Source organism: Phyllostomus discolor, chromosome 2, assembly GCF_004126475.2.
Source record: "Phyllostomus discolor isolate MPI-MPIP mPhyDis1 chromosome 2, mPhyDis1.pri.v3, whole genome shotgun sequence".
Lineage (NCBI taxonomy): Eukaryota > Metazoa > Chordata > Mammalia > Chiroptera > Phyllostomidae > Phyllostomus > Phyllostomus discolor.
Window position 1 is genome coordinate 35,782,985 of NC_040904.2, and position 24,899 is coordinate 35,807,883.

The 24,899-nt window shown below is 38.1% G+C and overlaps 1 protein-coding gene across 5 annotated transcripts in view; it reads left to right on the forward strand.

The window, feature by feature from the left end:
• NLGN1 (neuroligin 1) overlaps positions 1-24,899 on the forward strand; it is a 769,628-nt gene that overhangs the window by 144,885 nt on the left and 599,844 nt on the right. For all 5 annotated transcript variants that reach the window (XM_036017708.1, XM_036017707.1, XM_028504805.2 and 2 more), the window contains exon 2: positions 10,476-11,285. In XM_036017708.1, coding sequence (XP_035873601.1) covers positions 10,793-11,285 — 493 coding nt within the window. In that variant the 5' untranslated portion in view covers positions 10,476-10,792. The remainder of the gene's footprint in view (positions 1-10,475; positions 11,286-24,899) is intronic.

The following is a 24,899-nucleotide window of genomic DNA, read 5'->3' on the forward strand; positions in this document are numbered from 1 at the left end:
ATCTTCTCTGTGCAACCCCTCCTGCTCCAGCTCCAATCAAGTTAATGCCATTGCAGAGATCAGTCCCCACAAACAGGGTTTTCAAAATCTGAAGGTAGGGTTAATAGATGAAAAGCAATATAACGAATGAATGGGTTATTCATTGAAGAGATGTTTTCTGATGACCTACACTGTAATGAATTGTTCTGAGGTTAGCTGCTAGAAGTCAACAATTCAGAGTGATAGCTTCTATTTTTGAATAGTAAGGCTAATCCGATCATGTTCTTTTTTTATTATTATTATAATTCTCGTACTTGGGATATGGTCTCACATACCTAAAATGGCCCAGAAATTTTTGAATTGTCACATCCTTTCCAGCCTGTTGCCCCATACTCCTCTGAAGTCACACTGATCTCCGTGTGGTTGGAAAACCCCTGGCTTCACAGCATTCAGGACTTTCCTTGCCTCTGTCTGACCCATTCTGTCTTCTGGTCTTTACCTGCTAGCTCATACTCATCTTTCAGAACCCAGTGTGCAGATCACTTCTTCAAGATTACCTTCCCACTCCAGATTCATTAAGTCTCCTCCTAGGACCCCCTGCATTATCATTTTTGGCAAAGCATCATCACTAGATGGTTTCTGTGTAATTGATTTACATAAATTTTATCTGCCCCACTGAACTGTAGTCTCCATGTGAATCAGCACTATTCCTACTTTGTTCACATTGGCCTCTCCAGTAATTCACACTGAATAATGTAAGGATGAAAAGGGAAGCTTACTTGTAAGTTATTGTGACTACTACCCGTTCAGTTGCCAGAGAGATAGCATGAGCTTTGACAGTTGAGGGGAGGGATTGTCTTTGTGGCTGGGAGAATCTGGAAAGGAAGTACTGACCTTGGAGCCAGGCCTTGTGGGATGCTCTCTGGGGTCCCTCCAGGTAAAAACTGATTTGAGGGAGAGTATTTCCCAGCAAGAAAGGTCTTGGTAAACAAGTTGGGCCCAATTACTGCCCACTGCCCCCAGTGCTGTGTGCTGCCTTCCTTTACGGTGGTTTTTTCCACAAAGATAGATACCACCAACTATAACCTCTGCCAGCATTCATGATTTTTTTCCTAGATATTCCTCAAAATATTTAGTCAGTAATTTGTTTCTTCTATTACTGTCAAATTTTGGTTTGCCTTTTCCCCTTAACATTCTATTTTTTTCATTTTCTTACATGATTGGAAAGGTTCATTTAGAGTAGAAGTAGCCCAAAGAGAAAGAGAAAAGTAGAATTGCTTACAATTTCTGCAGCAGAAGAGGGAATAGGATGTAACCGAGAAACTTGAGACTTGCCTACCTTTCATCCTAGGAGGAGTTTCTGGACAAAATTGAGAAGGAGGCAGGGTCTATTTATAAAGTCTATTAATTCTTCTGCCTTATCTCTATTTGTTGGACTTTACTACATTCACAAAACTGTTCTTGTTTTATTGAAAAGTATTTCAGTGACTATGTGTTTCAGACCTTCAGTTTAATGATCTGTTACACTGAGATGATAATGGTCTCTACTTTGTGGTATTTAGAAACAATTAAATGAGATGATGCAGTTAGCTTGCTGCTTGGCTCTAGTCTGTGCTCAGTGGGTGCTAGCCATTAATCCAGTTATTAATTAATAATGGTCATGGCAGGATGTATTTGTCACCACATTAGTTCTCAATAGCTGTGGGTTAGTATGAACACAACATGGTCCGTGGTATCCTTTGAACGTCTACATAATCAAGGTCTGGAACTTGGATATTTCCATCTCAGAGGAGCCCCTTCATAATCCTTGGTTCTGATTATTTCTTATTTTTTTCTCCTTGTACCATTTTGGTGCCAAATACCTTCCTACCCAAATTTAGTTACTATATTTCACACTATAATTACCATTTATCATGACCTTTGCTCTTGAAATTCTACTATTCTTGCCTTGCTTATTCACACTTCTAACTTCCATCATTTATTGTCTGCTTCAGGTTATGCAGTGTTGCTGGGCAAAGTCGAGATACCATACTGTTTGGAACTGCTTCAAATTATGCCTATTAATTAACCCCACTCAGCAGATTAGCAGTCTTTTTATTTCCTTTCTGTTGGTGTCCTTGGTGTTTTACTCTCTTCAGACCTTCAAACTCAGCATATGAATTCATTGAATTAGTCTCACTGGGGAGCAAAGCAAAATGTCAACCAGTATTTCTTCAAATAGGTCCAGAATCTCTTGCTCTCTCTCTTCTCTTACTGGTACCCCTATGATGAGGATGTTTGTGTGCTTCATGTTATCCCAAAGGTCTCTTAAACTACCTTCACTTTTTAAAGTTCTTTTTTCTTTTTGCTGCTCTGACTGGGTGTTTTTTTCCTACCTTCTCTTCCAAATCACTAATTTGATCCTTTGCCTCATCCCACCTACTGTTTATTCTTTATAGTGTATTCATCATTTCAGATATCGCATTTTCATTTATGACTTTTTTTTCATGGGTTCTATGTCCTTTTTCATGGTGTTGTAGTTCTCACTAAGTTCCTTGAGCATCTTGAACTCAAATCTGAAAAATTGTTTGCCTCCATTTCATTTATCTCTTTTTCTGGAGATTTCTCCTGTTCTTCACTTGGGGTATATATCTTCAACATTGTCTCCTCATTTTGGCTGCCTCTTTGTATGTGTTTCTGTGTATTAGGTGGATCTTCTATGACTTGTGGCACAGTCTCCTTGATCATCTGTTCTGGGTGCTTCAAGAATGTCTGTTGTGTGGGTTATGTGTACCCTCCTACTGTTATTGAGTCTTGATTTCTATTGGCCCATTTATGTGTGGGACTGACTCTCAGGCTGTCTGTGTGACTGTGAGGATCAAGCCTGACCACAGTGTACGAACTGCTGTGCAGGTGCTGACCACATGATGCAGAATTTGCCTCAGCAGGGTTTTGTGCCTGCTGAGATCTCCCCTTGGATGTGCCACTTGTGAAGTTAATCGGATCGTCCTCTGATATTGTCTGAAGCTGGCCACTGGGTGTGTTGGTTCTGGGGCTCTTGGGAGCGGCTCTGGTGCAAGCCAATGTCAGACAATGCCTATGACTGGCCCTGGGCAAACTTTTGGAGCTACAAAGTGATCCACAGTTTGTGGCTGCCTCTGCTGGGTCTGATTGTATATTGGAAGGACCAGTTTGTGCACCAAAGCCAGCTTTTACCAATACTGGCTCAGGGTCAGGTCAGCAAAAGTTCCAAGGTACCACAACATTAGTCTCTGCCTTCCTCCACTTGTCAACTGCCTTTAAGCTCAGTCACTGAAGGAGCCTCTGGCAGTACTCAAGTTGCATGAGGTACTTTCTCAGTGAGTCACAAGATAGAGGTGACTGGTGTTCACGAGATCTGTATACGTTCGAACTCAGTGAGAGTGCTGAGTCTGAGGCCACTCAGCTAATATCGCAGGGTATACCAACTGTAGCTGCCACCTGTTGGGCAGGGTCTCAGGGAGTCATCAGGGTGAGGTCAGCAGAGATTACTAGGCCCAAGTAGATCAAGATTTGGCCAGTGAAGGGAGTACTTTGCCCCTGTCAGGCATTCGAGGGGAAAATGTCCCCCATACTAGAGCCACACAATTCAGTCTGTCCCAGATTCTACCTGGAGCCTGATTTTAGCTGGGCAGGGCCAGGAGTAGGGTGACTGGGGCTAGTGGATCTTCCTTGAGGGGTAAATGCTGTTCAGTCTTGGGAGAGGGTGGGGAGAGTGGCCCTTACCTCAGAGCCACACAACTCAGTCTGTCCTGGAGTCTACCCAGACCTTGGCAGGGCTGAGCCACCAGGAATGCCAAGGGTGGGGCCAACAGGAGCTCGGAGAGTGGGGCTAGTGAATCTTCACTAAGGAGGAGAATCAGTCACATTCACAGGAAAGTGGGGGGAATGGCCTCTGCCCCAAACCCTCACCACTTGGTTACTGGCACCCCCTGTGTCTGCCCAGAACTCTACACCTTGGCCCAGGCAGCTGACTCCTGGGCAGGATCCTCCTCAGGGTCAGGCTACAGGGTGTCCAGAAGGTGGGGCTATTGCTATTCCTCAGACTGATGTCCTATGGAGTAGAGTGCTCCACCCAGAAAAGATGGCATCTGTGGTGTGGGACAGGAAGTCAGCTCAGGGATCTCTGGGGCTGTCCCGTCAGCTCTCTTGCCAGCACAACAAACCCAGTCTCTCCCAACACTTTCAAATATTATTGTCTCATGTTATTATAAATGATTAAATAGTCTGTTTTAATTTTGCAATGAAGCTGAAGAAGAGCTTGTACTAAAAGTAGAAGTTTCATTTCTCTTTGTTTCTTGTTCTTATGATTGTATTACTAGTATCTCCTTTAATCTTCATTTATCTTGTGGGGAAAAAAATCTGGTAGTCTGTTTTGTGAAGGTTACTTTAATTAAAACATGATGGATGTAAATGTATAAATCCACCTATCCAATGATGTAAACTCTAATACATCACTATACATTGAAAAAGAACCCTAACAACAGTAAAATGCCACTGCTGGCAAACCTACCTCATTAGAGTCTCATACCTTCCCAAGAGCATCTCTAGTGCTATAGGCACCACACAACCATGTGAAGTACCATGGTTTAAGACCATGTATTCACATTAGCAAAGCTTAATTTCTTTCTCTTTTTGCTTTATGTAAAATATTATGATACACAGAACTTCAGCGATTTCCTCCTCTTTTCCCATCTGGCCGTCTTCTGGTGGCATATGAGCACACTGCTTTGGAGATCCCTGCTCCACAGTACTGCTAGTTTAATTTTCTTGTGAATTAATTTATAATACTCTTCCCCTGCTAGGAGTATGTAATGGCTCTTCATCATCCAGTGAATAAAATCCAGACTCTTTAGCCTTTTAATGAAGGGATTGCTTGATTTGGCTGTAACCTGACTTTCCTGTCTCACTCAATGCTGAACCTCATTTACTCTGTATTCTTGCCAAACTAAACTGCACCCTCCTCACATGTGGCTTCTTCTTTCCTTTTCTGTCGATAGGTTAGATTTCCCAGGGAAAATATAAAGACTCTGGGATGGAAGTTTGCCCGCAGGATGTTTACGGGGGCATGTCATTGGACAAAATACTGGAAGGGAGTGAGAGAATCTCAACCAAGTCCTCCCATACCCCTTTCCACAGGGAGCCTTGTGGCTGGGGTGACCCTTCCAAGTTGGTCTGCGCTGAGGCAAGAAGGCCATGGCTTCCTACACTGGCAGGGACCAGTCCTTGGAATGTGAGCTCACCCCAGGGAGGTTGAGTGCCACGGTATCTGCTATATATCCTTTCTACTGTTTCTAGAATGTGCCCTTTGCCTGGGATCTCCTTGATGACCTTCAACATTTGTTCCAGTCCTGTGCATTTTTTGAGGCCCATCTGAAATTTCCTCCAATTTGTGAACTTTCTTAATCTACTAGTTCAAAGTCGACCTGTCTCTTCTTTTAAAGCTTAGTGACATTTTGTGCCATTACGTTCCTTTACTATTCATCCCATTTTAAGTCGTTTCTATGTAAATTAATGATACATTAGTTACTCTAAGTGTTCAGTTACTGAAAGGACTCACAGGACTCAAATAGTTTATACTCATTGGACAGCTTCGTTACAGGCAAAGAATATAATAGAGCAACAGCAAGTGTAGGGTATGTGTTGAGCGGGGTCTGGAAATCTCAGACTCAGCCTTCTTTGTTCTCACACTGCAGGGTCACACGGGGTACCCTTTGTCTCCAGGTTCGAACCAACACCAGTGAGCATGTGGAACATATTGGTACAGAAAGCCCAACATGTGTTGGCTGTTTGGTTTTCTTACAGTGAGCTGCTTACACAGGCACATTCCGCTTACATGGCTAGACTTGGCCACTGAAAATCAATGGCCACTCCACTGAAATCAACTATTATTACATTCAAGTGTTCTTATGTTATTCTTACTGAACACAATTCTGAAATAAAATATTATTACTAAGCAGTGTTAGCAGGCTGATATGTTCTGAACTCAAAACTAAATTCACAGGTAAACATTATTATTTAACTTTAGTTAATACAGGCAGTCTTCGTTATTCCTGGATCTCTATTTACAAATTTGCCTTGATGTATATGTAACTCCAAATCAATACCCATGGTGCTTTCACAGTCATTCACAGGCATGAGCAAAGTTGTACAAGATTTGAGTCGCCCTTAGAGCATGTTTCCAGCTGACGTTGAACAAAGTGACACTCTGTTTACCCTCTTGCTCTGCCTCTCACACAGAGCTGAACAGAGGAGAGGGGTGGGAGAGAGGCAGTGCAGTGTAGTGCTCGAAACTCTAGTTCTTGGTCAGTTGAGGAGGGATTGAGTCCCAGCTTGGGCCCCTGTTACTGAGGTATCCTCCAACAAGTCAGTTAACACATCAGAATCTTGTTTTCTCTTTTGTGAATAAACATAATAGAATATACTAACAAATTATTTGTAGGACTTAAGATTATAATTTATAACTATATTTAATATGTGTGTATATGTGTATGTTTGGCTCTGTGTGTGTGAGCTTGAGTGTGCATTTCCCTAGGGACAATGGATCTGTGTTCCCTTATTCAGTGTTTGCAGTGACTTTATAGAACATAGCTACGGTGAATGATGTCAATCACTTGTATTGGCCAGGCTCTACATAGCTCGGCGATAAACACGCAGTCAATCCAGATCAGCTGAGATTTACCCACGCCTTCACTGTGTAAAGGATTTTCACATAGATTTTATGATGGGTATAAAGATATTATTGAAAAAAACACATCAACATGAAATCCTTGCCCTTGGATTAGAAATTCAGTGGAGGTGCTAGTGGGGTGAGTTGAGTTCAACAATAGAACAAAAGCAAAGCAAGGTAGAAATTAAAAAGACAACACATGAAAAGCTATGTAAAGTTAGAAGTCAGAGACTTCCTGCTGAGCACCACCTCCCCCATTCCTCATGTATTTACTGAACAAATGTCACATTCCAACCTGCATTAACACCATTCTTTATGTTACTCATCCCTTTACAATATTGTAGCTATTTAGAAGCAGTGACTGGATTGTACTTGTCTTTAAATTTTTGTAACATTTAGCACAATGGCCTGCACTTTGCAGACAGCTAGCAAATGTTTGTTGATTGAGTGAAAAATTGATGAACGTGGCCCACCCACTGTGATTATCTAATATCCCAGACAGTTCTCTACTCTCTCTGTAATCATCTCTTTGGTCTGGCTCACTTAGGAACAAACTAGCTGATCAAACTAGTTATTTTAATGAATTAATACAAGTGAGATAATATATTCCCATTTATGTCTTTTAAGTATTCTTTATTTTTTATTTTATTTCTCTCAGTGTGGTAATACAGGCTTTAACCCAAAGGGAGAACTAATGGAGGGATTTGTGAGCCAGTATCTCCACAGACTTCAGAGTCAGATGAAGTTAGTCCTGTACTGATTAATAGGCTCATCTACTTGCCTGGTCTGCTGAGTAAGACTTTTCTGACCTCATTATTTTAATATATTTGTTATAAAACATTTCAAACATACAGGAAAATATGAAGAATTCCATAGCAAAGGTGTGTGTGTGTGTGTTATCACCCAACACTATGGAATGCTAATATATGTAAAACTTAATTAATAGCTGGTTTAAAAGGCTTCACCAAGGATTATCCATCTTAGGTTTCAATTAATTAATCAATTGTGTGAATTAATTAATTATTAGCTAGACCTAATTTCATTCTCTTTCCTCCTTACCCAGGGATGACAAATGTCTTGTTAATACATATTTATGTATCTGTGAATAATATATGGTACTGTTTTACATATTTTATGCTTTATTTAATAGCATTTTACTGCACCAGGTCTTCTGCAACTTTATTCAAAATTTTTGATATTTATCTATGTTGATATATTTAGGTTGAGGTCCCTTATTTTCATTGAAGTACAGAATTTTAATTTGTGAATATATCATAATTCATTTATCAATATCTATTAGTGGACATTTAGGCTGTTATGTAGTAGTGATTTTTTTTTTAGTTACCCATTATTTTAACATAAACAGTCAATCACTGAATTCAATGTGAAGCTGAAAAGGTAAAAAATGTAACAATAAAATCTAAACTTTCATTAAGAACAGGGTAGACCTGTTTTGATAAAACTGTCAGAGTATTTATGTAGACTCTATCTTCTGAAGGAACTTAAAATACTCTTACAATTCAATTTTAAATGTGCTAGGATCATTTTTTAAAGTGCTAATTGCAGAGTTAAAGACTATATCATGTACAATGATCAAGAGGATGGCCTTTAAATCAGATGTCACTGGGCTCCTGGATCTGCTATTGATCAGCTAATCAGCTGAGAGACCTTGGCCAAGATTTTTAACCTCCTTCACTCTTGGTTCCTCATGAGTGAAAAGGGGACAATGTTGAACTTACATAATGAGGTTGTTGTGAATGAGGGGTAAATGCATGAAACTAGGGGTTTGACATGTACTAAGGAAGGACCAATAAGTAGGAAAAATACATCTATGTATATTTTTAATTTCAGTTATTTAAGCAAGCTATATTTTCGTATTAGACTTGGATGACTGCTATTATAACAGCAACTTCTGAAAGATCTTTGGGGTTAATATTGTAGTTCTCCGTACATTAAGCCCATTGAAAAAATGGGACATTTTGTAACCTCAGATACTAAGCATTATTCTAATTTGAAAATTTGCCATGGCATACAGAATTTGTATCCTTCACAGTCTGTGTTAAGTGGAACATCGGTGGGAAGCAGGATCCCCTTTATTTTTAACACAGGTAAGGATTCGTAAATACAAAAAGAAGTGTCACTTCGTTAATAACTGAACAAATGAAATATTAATGAAATAAGAAGTATGTAAAGAACAACTTTTAGAAATTGTTTTACTTGAAAACTAGGCTGATGGAGACTTTTCAGGCCTCCCCACAGGCTCCTTATTTTAGGTACAAAAAGTGTGCTTTTTAACACCACAGTGTTACCAGGAAAGACTCAGCCATGCTGCGACCCACCTGGATTCTGCACAAGAATAAGCATAATATACTCCAGACAGAAATGGGTTTGTGTAGCTAAATCCTCAATATATGAGAATTCTAGGACAGGAATGGGATAGGTCTAAGCCTGTCTTTTGTATGATAATGTGCTTTCACAGCAAAGGTATTCGAATTAACACTGAAGTATCTTTGAAGAAAGACATTTATCTCCTTATTGCCTTCTGTGATGGATTGTTAAGAGCTAAAGGAACACTGGGCCTGAACCAAATCTCTTGCTGCCCTCTCCGGTTTCTACAATCACCTTTTCAATAACACAGTCAGGGCAGCCTCACTGCCAGACCAGCGCATCTTCAGGCATCTTTCCATAATATGACAGAAGCATCTGTCATACATATCAACACTATTATTTTCAAAGTGAGCACTTTAAAAGGTTGCTTGAATAAGAAAAGACAGATTTGTCGAGTTGTATGCTATTTTGCAGTTAATGTAACATTACACTGTGAATTGCACTGCATTGAATGTTATATTTTATTCTGATGCATTTTAAGTTGAACTGGGTAAACAGTGTTAGATGTTTTATCAGTGTTAATATGCATGGTGCCATGATTACATATGATTGTTCTTTTAACTTACTGAGCAGCATTTTTTTTTGGTAGTCTTTTTCTGATTTCTAACAAATAATGAGAACAAAAGTTATAATTTAAAATATATTCACTTTGACTTAGAAATTAATTTTTACATTGCAGATTTACTAATATCTAATCTGTATTGCTAGATGATTAAAAAACTCCCTACAAAAATGATGCCAATCTCCGTCTCCTTTTCACATTGTATCTAAAGCTGCTTTGTGTTTAAAATTTTTGCATCTTAATTTAAGGTGAGGGGCCTGTAGTTAATGATTATATGCAGACTTTTGAGAACTAGCAAGGAGGTTTACCTTATTAGGTAGCTGTATTTAAATGATCATAGTTCATCTAATAGTAGTTTTCTTGTTATAACTTTAGCTTTGTTTTTTCTGCATAGCATGGGATTGGGGACCACTTTTTGTTTGTTCTTTACTCATTCTTGAAGATTATGCTTACATTGTACTAATTATCAATATTTTTAAAAGGTTTTATGCTATCAAATTCTAATTTTGAGCATGTTTGCTGATAATTATGTGTCTCTTTGAAGTGACTGAAGGCTATCAATAAAGGGGAAATTTCACACATAACTTTTTAAAAAGCTGTACTGTGAAATGCTCTTGAAATTGTATTTCTGACAAGGCCTGCCTCCACTTGAAAGTGTATAAAGTTGGCAGAGACATTTTTCAGTCTAATAGGTATTTCACTTGTCATCTCATGTCAAACCCTAATTTTCCTATAGTAATATTTAACTTACTTGACTCTAGCCACTATTAATGTGTCCTGTAGCTTGTAAAACATCTAGTTATCATTCTGTCTATTTTAGCTTGTCTGTACTAATGAGTTATTTTCATTTTTCTCTAGGATTTAGACCTGCAGCTAACTGGATTTGATTTATAAGAGGGAAATCCACAGTCAATGGCCACTCTCACTGCATGGCTACCATGGAATACAGAATGGTCAATAGGATATGGTCTGATAAGTAGTGATGATTGAAGATGCTCCTTCAACACCTGTGAAATCAATGGGAGGTCCTGGCTGCAAGAAAAGCTTTCTGAGCTTTTCTCGACAAGCTCACCTTTAAGAAAGGAGGTGTACTCTGCCATTATAAGGTCTCTCTCAAGTGGATACAAATACTTTGCCTCACTGTAACCGGACAACTGGACAACTAATGTGGGACCATGGCACTACCCAGATACACGTGGCCAAATTATGTTTGGAGAGCAGCGATGGCATGCTTGGCACACAGGAGATCGGGTGCCTCATTGACTCTCTGTGTGTTGGGATGTTTGCTCCAGGCTGCCCAGGTGATCTCCCAAAAACTGGATGATGCAGATCCACTGGTGACTACCAACTTTGGCAAGATAAGAGGGATTAAAAAAGAACTCAATAATGAAATTTTGGGGCCTGTTATTCAGTTTCTTGGGGTTCCATATGCAGCACCACCAACAGGGGAACATCGTTTTCAGCCTCCGGAACCACCGTCTCCCTGGTCAGATGTCAGGAATGCCACACAGTTTGCTCCAGTGTGTCCCCAGAATATCATTGATGGCCGATTGCCAGAAGTCATGCTTCCTGTGTGGTTTACTAATAACTTGGATGTGGTTTCATCATATGTACAAGACCAGAGTGAAGATTGCCTGTATTTAAACATATATGTCCCAACTGAGGATGGTGAGTTCACTGCAGGAAAACCAGGGAGATATATTTATATTTTTCTTTTCTACTCTAAGTTTTAACAATATTACTTCATGTGTACTGGTAGCATGCATGGCTTTTCCTGTTGGCATGTAGACATATTTTACATGCGTGCATGCTGCTCTTTTTGTTTATGTGTGTTGGTGTACCTGTTCTTATTTATTTCCTGTGCCTACTCATTTTCTTTCCTCCACAGCACGTATATTTAGGTAGAAATGGGTTCCTCCTTTCCATTTCCTACCGAATGACTTCTGAGAAGATGCATCAACATCTCTCCATTGCATGTGCAGGCTCAACAAATTGGGGACCTTTCGCACTCAGTAAAAACAGGAGCATATTAAGTTAGATAGTGGTGTTGCATGTTACGGCGGTCTGTAATGGAGCGCCATGTTATTTTCTAGTCTTCTATTCATTTTTCAGTAAAAAGAATATCCAAGGAATGTGCCAGAAAACCCGGCAAGAAAATATGTAGAAAAGGAGGTATGTATAAAAGTGGAAATAAAACAATGGGAAAAAGCTTTCAGAGGAAGAACCAGATATTCTCCCTAAGGCTGATGTGCTGATGTTGGGAAGTGAATGGTTAGGTAATATGTGGAATTTAATAAAGGCTGTCAAGGAATAGAAAGATGGTTAAGGAGAGTCTAGGTGAGTAGATGAGATTTACAGAGCTCATTGGTGGTGCTTTGTGTTCTGGTGCTGGTAGCATCCGTAGGACTTGAATCTCTACTTTGAGTTGGTGTGTTGAGGAAAAGATACTTAGGCTATTATGTTGCCTGTAAGGAACCCAAACAGTGCTTCCTTCCCAACTGGTAAACTTTTGAACTCTGAATTCTTCTACAGAGATTTCTATTCCTCTTAAAACTGATAAATTCAGTCATGGACTTAGTTTTTTGTTTGTTTGTTTTTAGTTCCTTCTGAACACCCTGTGAACTTTCTCATGTAAGGGTAAACTTGACACAACTATTGGGCAATTTTTATTATTAGGTAATGGTATTTTTCCCAGATAGTCTTTTCATTTTTTAGTTACTCTCCCAGAAGAGAATGAGATTTTGCAGATTTTTATACTAAATATTTACAGTCTTAAAATTACTTTAACATTTTTATATTTATGTTAAACACTTTAAAACATAGAGAAGAACATGATTCAGAAGCTACAATTAAATCAACCTTCAAATCATCCTCTAGCCAGATTGAGCAAATGTAGACACTGACAGCTGCAAGCTTGCATCTGAATGTAGCTTGTCCACACTTCATTTTTATGTAACATGCAGGAAATCACTCATAGAAGATTATGATTTTCTATGGCAGTAAATCATCTAAGTGTTATTTTGACCTTATTCATAACTTTGTAGAATTTCCAATCTTCATACAGAAGTCATCTTAATATTCTAGTGCTGTACATTCTGTTTCTCTATGTGCTTCTAATCTCCTGGCTGGGCCAAGTCAGATTTCATTACAATGATCCTCGTGGATGGGGGTGACTAACCTGTTCTGTTTTACCGGGATTGTACTGTGTGGAAGAAGCTTCACATAAAAAAAGTCTTGCCTGCAGATCAGAAGTATTTGCACTGAATTGAATTTTGTTTTGCTTTGTTTTTGTTCTTATGTCTTTGGGCATACTGGTAGAATGAGACTCAACCTTTATTTTGTTATTGATACCATGGTTTGGGTTAAAATTGTAGTATATTTAAGAAGGTGGATGTGCGGGCAACTAAGAAGGGTGTTTTAAACAACTAAAACAAAATCTCTTGTCTTTCCTCAAATGAGAATCACTGTAGTAATTTACATCTCTTCAACTAATGTACAATACTGCAATGGTTATTATTATGCAACTTTTCAAGTATGTATGTGTAATTAGCTAAGTGACTTTCACCTCTTATCACAGAGATGTTGATTCACAGAGTCATAAATAAAGATGCTACTGAAGAATGCATAAATGCAGCATAATACATAAAAATATCAACAATCAAAAAATGAGAAGGGCACCAAAAGATAAGCTAGGAAGTGAGAAAGTGACCTTTCTTCTAATACAACTTCAGAGGGGAATGGATTCATTAGAGAATTCTTTTTCATTACCCTTTGGGTTGTTGGTTCTATCTGCTTTATGAGAGAGTTGGCAAGGAGGGAAGTAGGCTGTGCTATTTCTTTTGGTAAATTTTGAACGAATTCATAATTAGCCCGAGGACAATGTCTATAGATCACCACTTTATTCTGTGTTATTTACAGTCCATATCTATTGTGTTTTTATAGTAAACATTCTAAAATATTATATCCTGCTAATATTATAGTTGTCTTACATCATCCCACATCTAAATAACAAGGAATTTAAATTTTATTTTTACATGGTCTTTTTAAAATAAACAAAGCTAAAGTTTAGAGCTTGACTTCTAAGCAGAGGAGTAGAAATTTTTCTCTGAACATTAACATTTTTTCCTTCTCTATTATAAAGGGTCTATATTCTGGTCACTTCAAGAACATATTATCTTGGTTCAATAAAATATTAGATATTTTATCTTTGTTCATATACTAATAGATATTGCATATGGACTATGCAGTTTTTCAACAAAATTCTAGTGTTTATAAATGATAGCTCATAAACCATAAAAATAGTTATGTTGCATTTTATGTAGGTGTGAATAATATAGGTGTTAAATTCTGGCTTGTTATTACTTTTTAAATTGTATATGGTCAACTGCAGAGGCAGATGGACCCCACCCCTGTGCCAAGTGTGTACTGTATTCATTCAAAACTATTTCTTAATTGGCAATTATAAGACCTGAACTATTCGAGGGAGTTCGTAATGAATGAAACAAAGATCCTTCTCATCATAGAACTTACTTTCAACTAAGTTTTCAAAGAACAAAGCATTTTTTTGCATTTTAGTCTGTATAGAAGGAAGAAAATCTTCTTCCTCCTCCAAGAGATGCCTTGCCGTAGTTTTTAATTAGAGCTTTTATATTTTCCTGTGCAATTGAAGAAAAACATATTTTTGCCAGTAGGCTGCCTTTCATTTAAAACAGGTCCCAGTTGCACTTTTTCAACTAGCTTTTTATTTTTCCCATGACAGTTTTGGCTATATGTTAATTACTCTCTAGATATTTCTTTAGGGTTTTATCTTTGTAAAATTGAAAGAAAAGATGAGGCTTAAAATGAGAAGACTATCATTACTTGGAGAAGTAGGCTAATAACATGTGATAGAAGCTGGAATTTATCCAGACATAATTTATCACAAAAAGTTTATGAGAAAAGTTTACTGCTATTCTTATTATACAGATAAGAAAGTAGGTTATGAGTTAAATATTTCAACCTGTTTCCTACTGGTAGTAAGTGGTGGAGTCAGATTTGTTCCCAGTTCTTGCTTATATTAGATGCCTTTTCATTATGCTATATTTCTTCCTGTAGATAATTTCTATGTTAGACGCTTGTATCTCTCCACCCTCCTACCCTCCCTTTTTTCTTCCTTCATTTGCACATTTAAATGTATTATGAATTCTTTTTATTTTATCACTTGACTCTATTTAAGACAAATTTAATGTTCACCTCAATTGAATTGGGTCAGCTAATATTAGCAGCTGATTTCCAGAAAACATTTCCTGTACTAATTTTAGTGAATACTTTTAAATAGCTTCCATGTTTTTTTTCTTTTCTCACTGTCTGGACCAAGAGCCCAGTGTAGTCTCCTGGCTGATATCAAGAGAAGCTTTATTTTGCTCGTGTTTCATTTTTTCCCTCAGGTTTGCTTTCTCTCAGAGTTGTCAGCAAATGGTACAGTGGTCAAATATCAGGCAGTAATATGAAAAAGAGGTACCAGAGAGGCAGAGAATCCAGAGACAAATCGACTGGCTCATGGATATCCTATAGCTGTATAACTTTGTATTCTCCCAGTAATTTGACTATTAGTTGACTATTCATCTTTTTAGATGAATACAGAGTTAATTTTTATTTTTGCAATGTCAAGAAATTGTTTTTTTATTTACCCTAATTTTTAGTGTACAGAAAATAAAAATCTCTAGATGTCCCTGGTACAATTCTTGACTTGTTGAGCATTTTATTAGTGCTTTTTGTAAGTATTTTGTTTTCATATGATATGCTTAATCATCTTTACCTGAAATAATATTTAACTCATTAAAAAACTTTTCTACAGATTTAGGATTTGTTTGGTTGTTTGTTGAACAGACAATGATTTTTCCAAAATTATGTATATATATATATATATAATGACTCCTGTCACTATCAACATGTTTAGGACCTTTAAAAGATTATATTCTAGAATGTTCTGTTTCTTGCTGATATATTTTTAATTTATTTATTCATTTAATAAATATTTATTAAGTCCCTATACCATGCCAACTAGATTACTGCTATAGATCTCAGAAATATATCAGAGAAGCAAATGAAAAACAAAACAAATATTTCCCTTCTAAAGCTTACTACATCCTAGTGTGTGGAGACAAATGTAGACAATAAACAACCACATTTAAAAGGTGTAGGATGAAAATAAACAGAGTATAGAGGATCAGGAGTGCTGGTGTGGAGGACGAAGGTACATTTAAATATGATAATCAGAATAGTCCTCACTGGGAAGAAAGTGAAGTGGGTACCTGAGGACAACTGAGGCAAATGCATTAAGGTGAGGGTCCCTCTTGGGTGTTCAAGGAACATCTAGTGGTGCTGTACACCTGGAAAATGTAGAAAAAGAGAGGGGATGATTCAGATAATCTGAGTTTATGCTGAAGAGATCATCCAGGTTGATATATTAAGAGTAGATTGAGTGCCTAGAAGAACAGATTTGTCATCAATTCAGATAGAAAAAAATCGAAGATAAGATGGTTTAGTTGGGAGGTGCAGTAGAAAGATGATGCTTAGTTTTGGGCATGTTTAAATTCATGTAACTTGTAGATATCCAACTGTGGATATCAAGGAACCAGTTTGGAGTTCAGGAGTGAGGTCTGGGCGGACATACAAACTTGGCAGTCATTGTGATATAGAAGGTGAGGATTTGGAGTCATGAAGCTGAGTACAAATAAAAGAAATCAGAAGAAAGTTACCAAAGCTAAGCCATGGGACATTCCAACATGAAGAGGTCTGGGAGGAGAAGGGGAAGGCAGTGGAGACTGGAAAGTGTTGCATTTTGAGATATGATGCAAAGCAATAGTTTTTGTTGTTGTTGTTGCCCTGGAAGCGAAATAAAGAAAATACATAAAAATAAGATATAGTGATCAACTCTGACCACGGAACTTTTGTAGGGTGATTGGGGGTGGCACATGGAGTGGGGCTGCAATCGAATGGAAGAAGGTTTGTAGCCAATGAACATAAATATAACCATTTTAAGGAATTTTTATACAAAAAGGAGTAGAAAAACATGGGAACACAAGAACAATAGAGGTTGTTTTTGATGATGTAGCTAAGACTGAAGAAATAAATAAATGTTTGTATATAGAAGGAAGGTGAACAATGAAAAATATAGGAGAAAGATGGTAGCCTGCTAGAACAATATCCTGAGAGAAAGATGGGCATAGTGCACAATAGAAGGTTTGGGATTAAAAAGATCATAGATAGATCCTTTAGATGAGCACATAACTAGGCAGAGGCTATCAGTACATGGGTAGAAATGGTAGTGGGGTTCTAATCTCTTCTGATTGCTCCCATTTTAGTTTTTTCTGTGTAATATTAATGGTCATGGTGATAGAATTAAAACTGGTCAACTCTTAATGTGTTTTAGACATTTAGCCTTATTAATTAATTGAATACCACAACAATCCTATGATGTCCTTATTCCCATGCCACAAATGCAGAAATGGAGGACAAAAGAGGTTAAGTATTTTGCCCAAAGATACGGAATTTGTTGATGACCAACTGTATTTTCTTTGAGGAGATTATTTTAGAACAGAGGGGATAAAACAAAATAACAAAACAGCAACTGTTTATGTGGGATTCCAGATCACACAGGAAATGGCAGCTAATTTGCTCTTAGAAAAATCACATCTAGTTTACTTTGAGTTTAAAGATAAATGAGAAACAAGATGAACGAGTGGTTTTTCTTCATATTTGTGTTAGTAGCCCTGGACAGATGTGGTTAAGTCATCTCAAAGCTGAGCTGTTTAAGCTGAAACTCTGAACTGAAGTAGATCTAAAGGGCTGTAATGTTCTAAAAGAACGACATCAATTGCTCCATTGTTTACTGACAGGCAGAGATAGTCTCCTGAAGCAGATGATTAAAAGGCCATTATAGTTGTCCAACTCCATTTTCTGAGAGAATAAATACTTTTTTTCTTATAGAAACTTGGGTTGAAATTGAAAACATTTAAGACCTATGCCATCAGCAAAAAGTTATGCCATAAAATAAATCCTTTGTAGAAACTGCTTTCCTTTCTCCTATCCAGTGTAATAACATTTTCTTTATGTATTGTTTTCATATATCCAACACACTATTAGCTTAATAATTATGATATGATCTTTGTTTTAATTCATTTCTATATTACTTACCATTACAGATTTTGTTGGTAATCTTTTGGCCTTTAATATTTCTCTTATACATACTCTTTTTCTTCCTTCTCACATAGTGGTAAAGTAGTTTAAGAAATGGCCAACTTCAAAAATAACTAGTGTGTGAGGAGGTTTAGGGTGAAAAAGTTGAGGAGGTAAAGAACTCCAGATTGACAATACAAAATAGTCACAGGACGTAAAGTACAGCAAAGGGAATATAATCAATAATATTGCCATAACTATGTACGGTGCCGGGTGGGTACTGGACTTATCAAGGAGATCACTTTGTACACTACATAAATGTCTAACCACTATACTCTACACCTGAAACTAATATAATATTGAACGTCAACTGTAATTGAAAAATAACTTAAAAGTCACATTGGTGTATAAATTTGGTAGTAATAATCTTAAGTGCATTTTGAATTTGATAATCTTAAATTCTGTACTAGATGTGGAAGCTATATTTTTTAATCATAAATCTTTAGAGCTCTTTACAAGTGGACAGCTTCATATAAACACTTTCTATGTTGGTTTCCTAGGGCTGCTGTAACAAATTGTCGCAAACTGTGGTTTAAAAGGGCAGAGATTTGTTCTCTCATAGTTCTGGAGTGGAGACGTCCAAAATCAAGGAGTTGGCAAGCTTGGTTCTTTCTGGGGACGTCAACGGAGGAGACTCTCCCTGCCTTGCTCCTAGCTTCTGGTGGTGGCCAGCAGTTCTTGGCTGCCATTGGCTTGTAGTTGCATCACTTTAGTGTCTACCTCTGTTATCATAGTGCTTTCCTCCCTGTGTGTCTTCCAGCATCTCTGAGTCTCCACATGACCTTCCTATAAGGGCACCAGTCATAGAATTTATGGCCCACTCTAATCCAGTATGACCTCATCTTAATTATATTCGCAAAGCCCCTGCATCTTTGCTAGGGATGCCCTGACAACGTTCCACAAACCACATGCCTTAAACAGGAGAAAATGCTTGTCTCATAATTCTGGAGGCTGGAAGTCTGAGATCAAAGAGTCAGCTGGGTTGGTTCTTTCACAGGGCTGTATGGAAATATCTGTTCTGAGTCTCTCTCCTTGGCTTATAGATGGCTATCTTCTCTCTGGGGCTCTGCACACAGTGTTCTCCCTGTATCTGTCTGTTCCAATGACCCCTTTTTATGTGGCCACTGATCATATTGGGCTAGAGCCCACCTAATAATGATCTCATTTTAGCTAGTTATATCTATAAAGACCCTATTTCTAAATAAGGTCATGTACAAGCTTTCCAGGGTTAGTATGCAAACATGGATTTGGGGGTAACATAATTTAGTCAAATTCTGAGGTTCCAGTTGGATATTAATTCTTGAGGAACAGCAAGCACATGTCTACTTTTTTCAAATTGAATTCCCTAGAAGATTTCACAATGCCCATTTTGAGAATATCAAATGTACATATCATTATGCCCATTTTATATGTTGAAAATTAATTGTTTATTGGGGTTAAATAATACCCCAAGGTCACATGGCTGCTAGTGAGGAAGGCTGGACCTCCTTTTAAAGTCAAAACTCAAATGTCATGGGATGTTCAGCATCTCCAACAGATACAGATTCTCTGTGCTCTCCTGAGTGTTTTTTAAAATGTGTTTTTAAATATTTGTTATGTCAAGATTGATTACTATGTGCATTAGTCTAGTTCCTTGTACATATCCAAGTATTTGACTCTATATAGACAAAATGATTTAGATTATTTTTTATCTTCCCCTGAATTTTAAGCATTTTATCCAGCTGGGTACTTACATGCAAATGTGGTTTTAGTTAAAATTAAGATCCTATCAATTTAAAAGTGTAGTGGCATTGATTTTTAATGCTGTTTCATGTGTCATATTTAGGCAATTAGATGAAGTTCTTTTTAAAATAATTTTTAATTTAAGGCCTATTTTTTGTTTACTGTAATCCCATTCATGTGGTATCATTGTAATGACAGCACTAGAACAATTTAATAGTGCCCATAATTCTCATTAAAGCATGTAAAACATTGCAAAAATCAACTTTAAACAATGACAAAAAGAAATCATAATAAAAGAAGTGGGGTCATTGCAATCATAATAATAATTTTCAAAAGTAGACAACCTGATTAATCAACAATGGTCTTAATTTTCTGCTCGTCCTTTCAGGTGTGAAGGAAGAAGGTCTTTATTCTCCCTTTCATCCTTTTTCTTTGAGGCAAGATCTTTAAAGCAACTACGCCAAAAAGAAATGACATATTGTCTTCTAGCCTTAGAAGGATAATACAAAAACTCCTTCACTCTCTTCTCTTTCTCTCTCAAAAGGGTCCCTGTTCTGTTTCCTGAAAAAGCTCAAGCTCCTCTTCTAGAATATTCTTCCCAATTTCCTCAAAGTGAAGGTTGAAGGGAAAAGAGAGGGGTTAGAGGGGTAAGTGCGCAGAGCAGGTAGGAGGGGAGAACAAATGGAACCGTGCCAAGTAGATGAGAAGTATTTGCACATACACTGTTCCTAGAACAGGAGGAGGGAGCCCTGGGTAGTTGTTAAGATTATATATGCCCCCTCTGATTTGGATTCCTAGGCCTCTTAGGAATAGATATATCCTCATAAAGCAGTCTTTGGAAAAAGGAATGCCTCAGAGGTAGGCATCTCAGCATCCTACCAGGACCCCCCTTGACTCCGATCCCCACTGTTTCACATACCTTCATGCTCTCACACACCGAAACCACCAGGGCAGCTTGGCTTTGCATCCCTTACACATAGGGAGAGTTCATCCACAGTGCCAAGATTTTTTAAATAAAAGAAAAAAGTGAGGGTGGATGGGAATTCTGTTGCTTTCAAGAAGTTTGGAACTCATTTTAGTGAAAATTAAAATTTCTATAAATTTGGATTCTGAAGAGAAAATTTTTTCTATAATGACCATTTAAAATATTTTGTATTCCAAGTCACTCTGAAAAGCCAGGCAGGAATGAGATTTTTTTTCCAATGAAGACCTTTGACCACCTGTGTGGTTTAACAAAGGGCATTTTGAGGAAGAAAAAGAAAACCACCATAAGTCTTTGTAGGGTGTGTACTGGCATGTCAGAATGTCATAAAATGGAATATTTGATTATCATAGTAATGCTTCCCTTCTTTCCTTTATTATTATTACCGTTGTCGTTACTGTTGTTGTGACTGCTCTGTCTTGTGTTCTGTTGATGTTGCTTTGCTCCATTTTTGTGTTCTGTGCCCAAAAGGCACTGCTTCGGATTTCTTGCGTAGCTATTCCTTCTTTCTCTCAGCCTGAATCTACTGTGGGCAAGCTACCCATGTCCAGCACCACTGAGGCTCAGTTGGGCAGGGTATATTTTTTGCCCTGATGGAGCTTACTTTGCAATGACAGCCTACTTATAACAAGAAACAGGACATTTTTGTTGATGGCCATGTCAATATTCCCAATTAAATGTAACCCTGATTTGTATTAAAATTTCAAAAGTAAATGAGGGAATGGCAGTTTCTAGGAAAAAATATGGTAATGATGCTGATATTTGGCACTGTGTTTCCTATAATAAAACATTTAATTAAATCTTTAAATGCATATGGAGCACAGAGTATGCACATCAGAATAAAACACATCAGGCAAAACCAAAATTATAATTAGATCAGCCATGTTGCCTAAGCCCACCTTAGTTGGTCTGCCAAATGGCAGTAGTTTAAAACTTTCTATCCACCTGTTTAAAAAAAATTAAGAAAGCTGATGCTGTACTTATACTATCTCTGTAAAGCTTGGGAATGCTTTATCCACTGATAAAGCAGCTGCTGTTATTGGGCTTCAGGCTGTCTCTTTGAGAGGGAAATTAATAGCTGTCACTCAATGGCTCTTCCTACACTTGGGTTGAGTGTCTACTTTATGCAGGAAACTGTGTTTGATCCCAGAGACACAGAGATAAAATGGGCATTAAAAGGCTGCCCTTGGAAGTGCTAAATATGGGGCGAGGGCAGGAGAAAGGGAAAGAGAAAATAACAACGCAGTAAGCACCCTGAGGAAGAGAAGCAAAGGGGCATTATGGGAACACAGAAGGAGAGGTTTCTATGGTTTAGAATTATTTTGTGATAAAAAGTTGTCCCTGATGTGAGCCCTCAGGAATGACTTTGAAATCCCTTGCTAGTGTGGTCAGTGGGGTCATTTTCCTGTGTAACTTCAGGTTAAAATATTTCTGAGTCCTTAACTAATGTTTGTTTATTTGTGTGTGTGGGCATCTATGTATGTGTATGTGTAGGTCTCCTTCTTCATTGCCTGGATATCAGTTATTTTCTTTACTGCTCCCACTTTGCCAGGTTTTACAGACACTGCTTGCTCACTTCTGAGGAGCTCCAGCTGATCTCTCCTGGGATGGAAAACAGAGCAACCATACTTAAAACACAAAACAAAGAAAGAACATTTGTTTGCGAAATAAATGCCAATAGGCTTGATATGAGTGTCTCCGTTATGAGTAATCCATAGCAACTTAAATATGTTGACTTTGTTCAAAGACAATTACTTCAGTTTTATTTACTAAATAACTGAGGCTTTTGAGGAAGTAACTTCCCCATAAATGAGGTGTTTAATAAGTGTGAGGCTTTTGGAGCCAGCTCTGTCCTCATGAGGTGACCTCTCTGGGATGTGTGCCGGCATCGCTTAACCAGAATCTCAGGACATTGCAGATAGTATGCTGCCACTTCTGTGCACCTGTCCCCTCCATCCTTCTCTGTTTTCTCACCTTAATTTAAAACCTCTGTATTTTTTTTTCCTGAACCACTGTATTAACCTCCTAACAGGTCTTCCTATTTCTGACTCTGCTCCTGGAATTCATTCTACACATAGCATCTAGTGTGATCTTTACTTTAATGTCTCAGATTAGATTATGTCGCTTCTTTTGAACTCCCTCAGGAATTTCTTGTTGCTTTTAGAATAAATGTAGGACTCAAGACCATGGCCTATGCGACCCTGTGTAGTGACCCTTGTCCACTTCCACCATCTCCTTCCGTAATATGTCTCCCCTTGCACTCTACTGTCTAGTTTGGATATCTTTCTGGTCATTGGAATAGTCAATATCTGTCCTGCCTCAGGACTTTTGCACTTGCTGTTCCTTTTACCTTGAATATACAGTGTCTACCAGTCTTCCTAAGTCGTATAATTCCAGTCTTGGGAAAAACGCCACCTGTCTAAGCAGCGTTTGCTGAGCTCTCCTTTGAGCAGATCTCACCTCACCTTCTTTCTCCAGTTATTACTTTACATACAGTTGGATATTTCCTTCATTATGCTTTAATCTTTATATAAAGTTATCTTGTTGATTTATGTGCTTACACATTTACTCTCTGTCTGTCCCAGAAGAACATTTTTCTTCTTCACTGCTATATCCCCAGTACTCACAGGGGATTTAAAAATATTCATTGAAAACATAAACAGCCCTAAGAAACAATGCACTTCATTGGAGAGATCCTTCATCTCCACTATCTGTATTTATTTGAGTAATACTACACCTGGAATCATTCCTCACCAGACATAGCATGTAAGAATATATTCTCTTCCTTTCTACTCTGCAATCACTATTTGTTTATGGCTCCCCAAATGAAGAAAATTTCAAAGCCAACATCAGAGTCCTTAACTAAGAAATAACAGTGTTCAGTGGCTCAGTGTCTGACAGATATAACTTGGACTCTGTTGCAGGGGCCCTCGGGGCCCAGTGGCTGCCAACAGCCGAGGCTCTTGGCTCTCTGCCTGTGCACGTTACTTCCAGCCTTATTGCCTCTGTGCTGAATTTATATTTTAATACAGGATGCCAACAGTGCATTTGTGTAATAGGAGCATGGAGAATGATTTTTCTTTTCCAGACCAAAAGCTTCATTTTTTCCTTTCCACTTTCTAATTTAATTTCCTTTTCCTCTTACTCAACCCCGGTTTCCTTCCTGTGATACATATATCTTGTCTCACAATTATTTTACTTTCTTTGTCCTTTTTCTACCATCCATCTCTGTGATAGGACTTTTTGCCGCTGTTTCTGCTAAGGAATATCATTTGGCATCTGTGAAGAGGCAGAGCCTGAGGTCTGGATGATCTAATAACAGGTCAAACTGGATTTGTTTAATGGATATTCTACACACCATCAAAAAGCCCTCCAGAGATCTGTGCTGGGGGTCTCCTTCCTTATGATTTAGCCCTTAGTTGATTCTTATCATATTCACATGCACATGCATCCAGACGGTTATATTTTCTTCTTCTTTTTTTTTTTTTTGGTTTATAAACCTTTCAGACTTTTTTTTAAGATTTTATTTGTTTATTTTTAGAGGGGAAGGGAGGGAGATAGACAGAGAGAGAGAGAGAAACATCAATGTGTGGTTGCTGGGGGTTATGGCCTGCAACCCAGGCATGTACCCTGGCTGGGAATCGAACCTGGGACACTTTAGTTCCCAGTCTGCGCTCAATCCACTGAGCTACACCAGCCAGGGCTTATTTTCTTCTTTTATTCAATATTAACAACTACCTTCTTCCCCAGAAAAAAACAAAACAGAAACCACTTTATAAAATAGGGCCAACCAGAGGATGAGACCTTATTGTATATACAGAACCATGGCAGAGTTTTGGGTAATGGTTGGTACCCAGTAAATTGTTGATAAATAAAGTAACATTTTGAGCATGACAGCTGATGGGCAGCTTGGATTACTAAGATTCATGGAGAGGCCACTGGCTTTTCTAGTGGATAGTGGACACTGCACCTAGACGGTTGAGGGTGGAGGAGCATGGTAAGAGCATTACAGAGCATCTAGAATACCGAATCTCTATTGGAGAGACAAATATGGCAGTAAGAGAGACTAGATCGATGTCTTAAGACACATTGTCGGAGTTGATGAAAAAGAGGGTGTTAGATTCCTGGAAGAGTTGGCTTCATGGAAAGGCAATCAGGGATGTCAAACCAATCCCTGTGCTCAAAATAGATTTACACTTAAACACTTTAGTGTCATCTTGAAATTTATAATAATCTTTGAACATGGGATTCCGCATTTCCATTTGGCACTGAGCCCCACAAGCTGTGCAGCCAGTCCTGGTTCCTGGCTTTGCTGGCCTTTTCCCCATGGTGCATACTCCTAGGTGCTCATATGATTA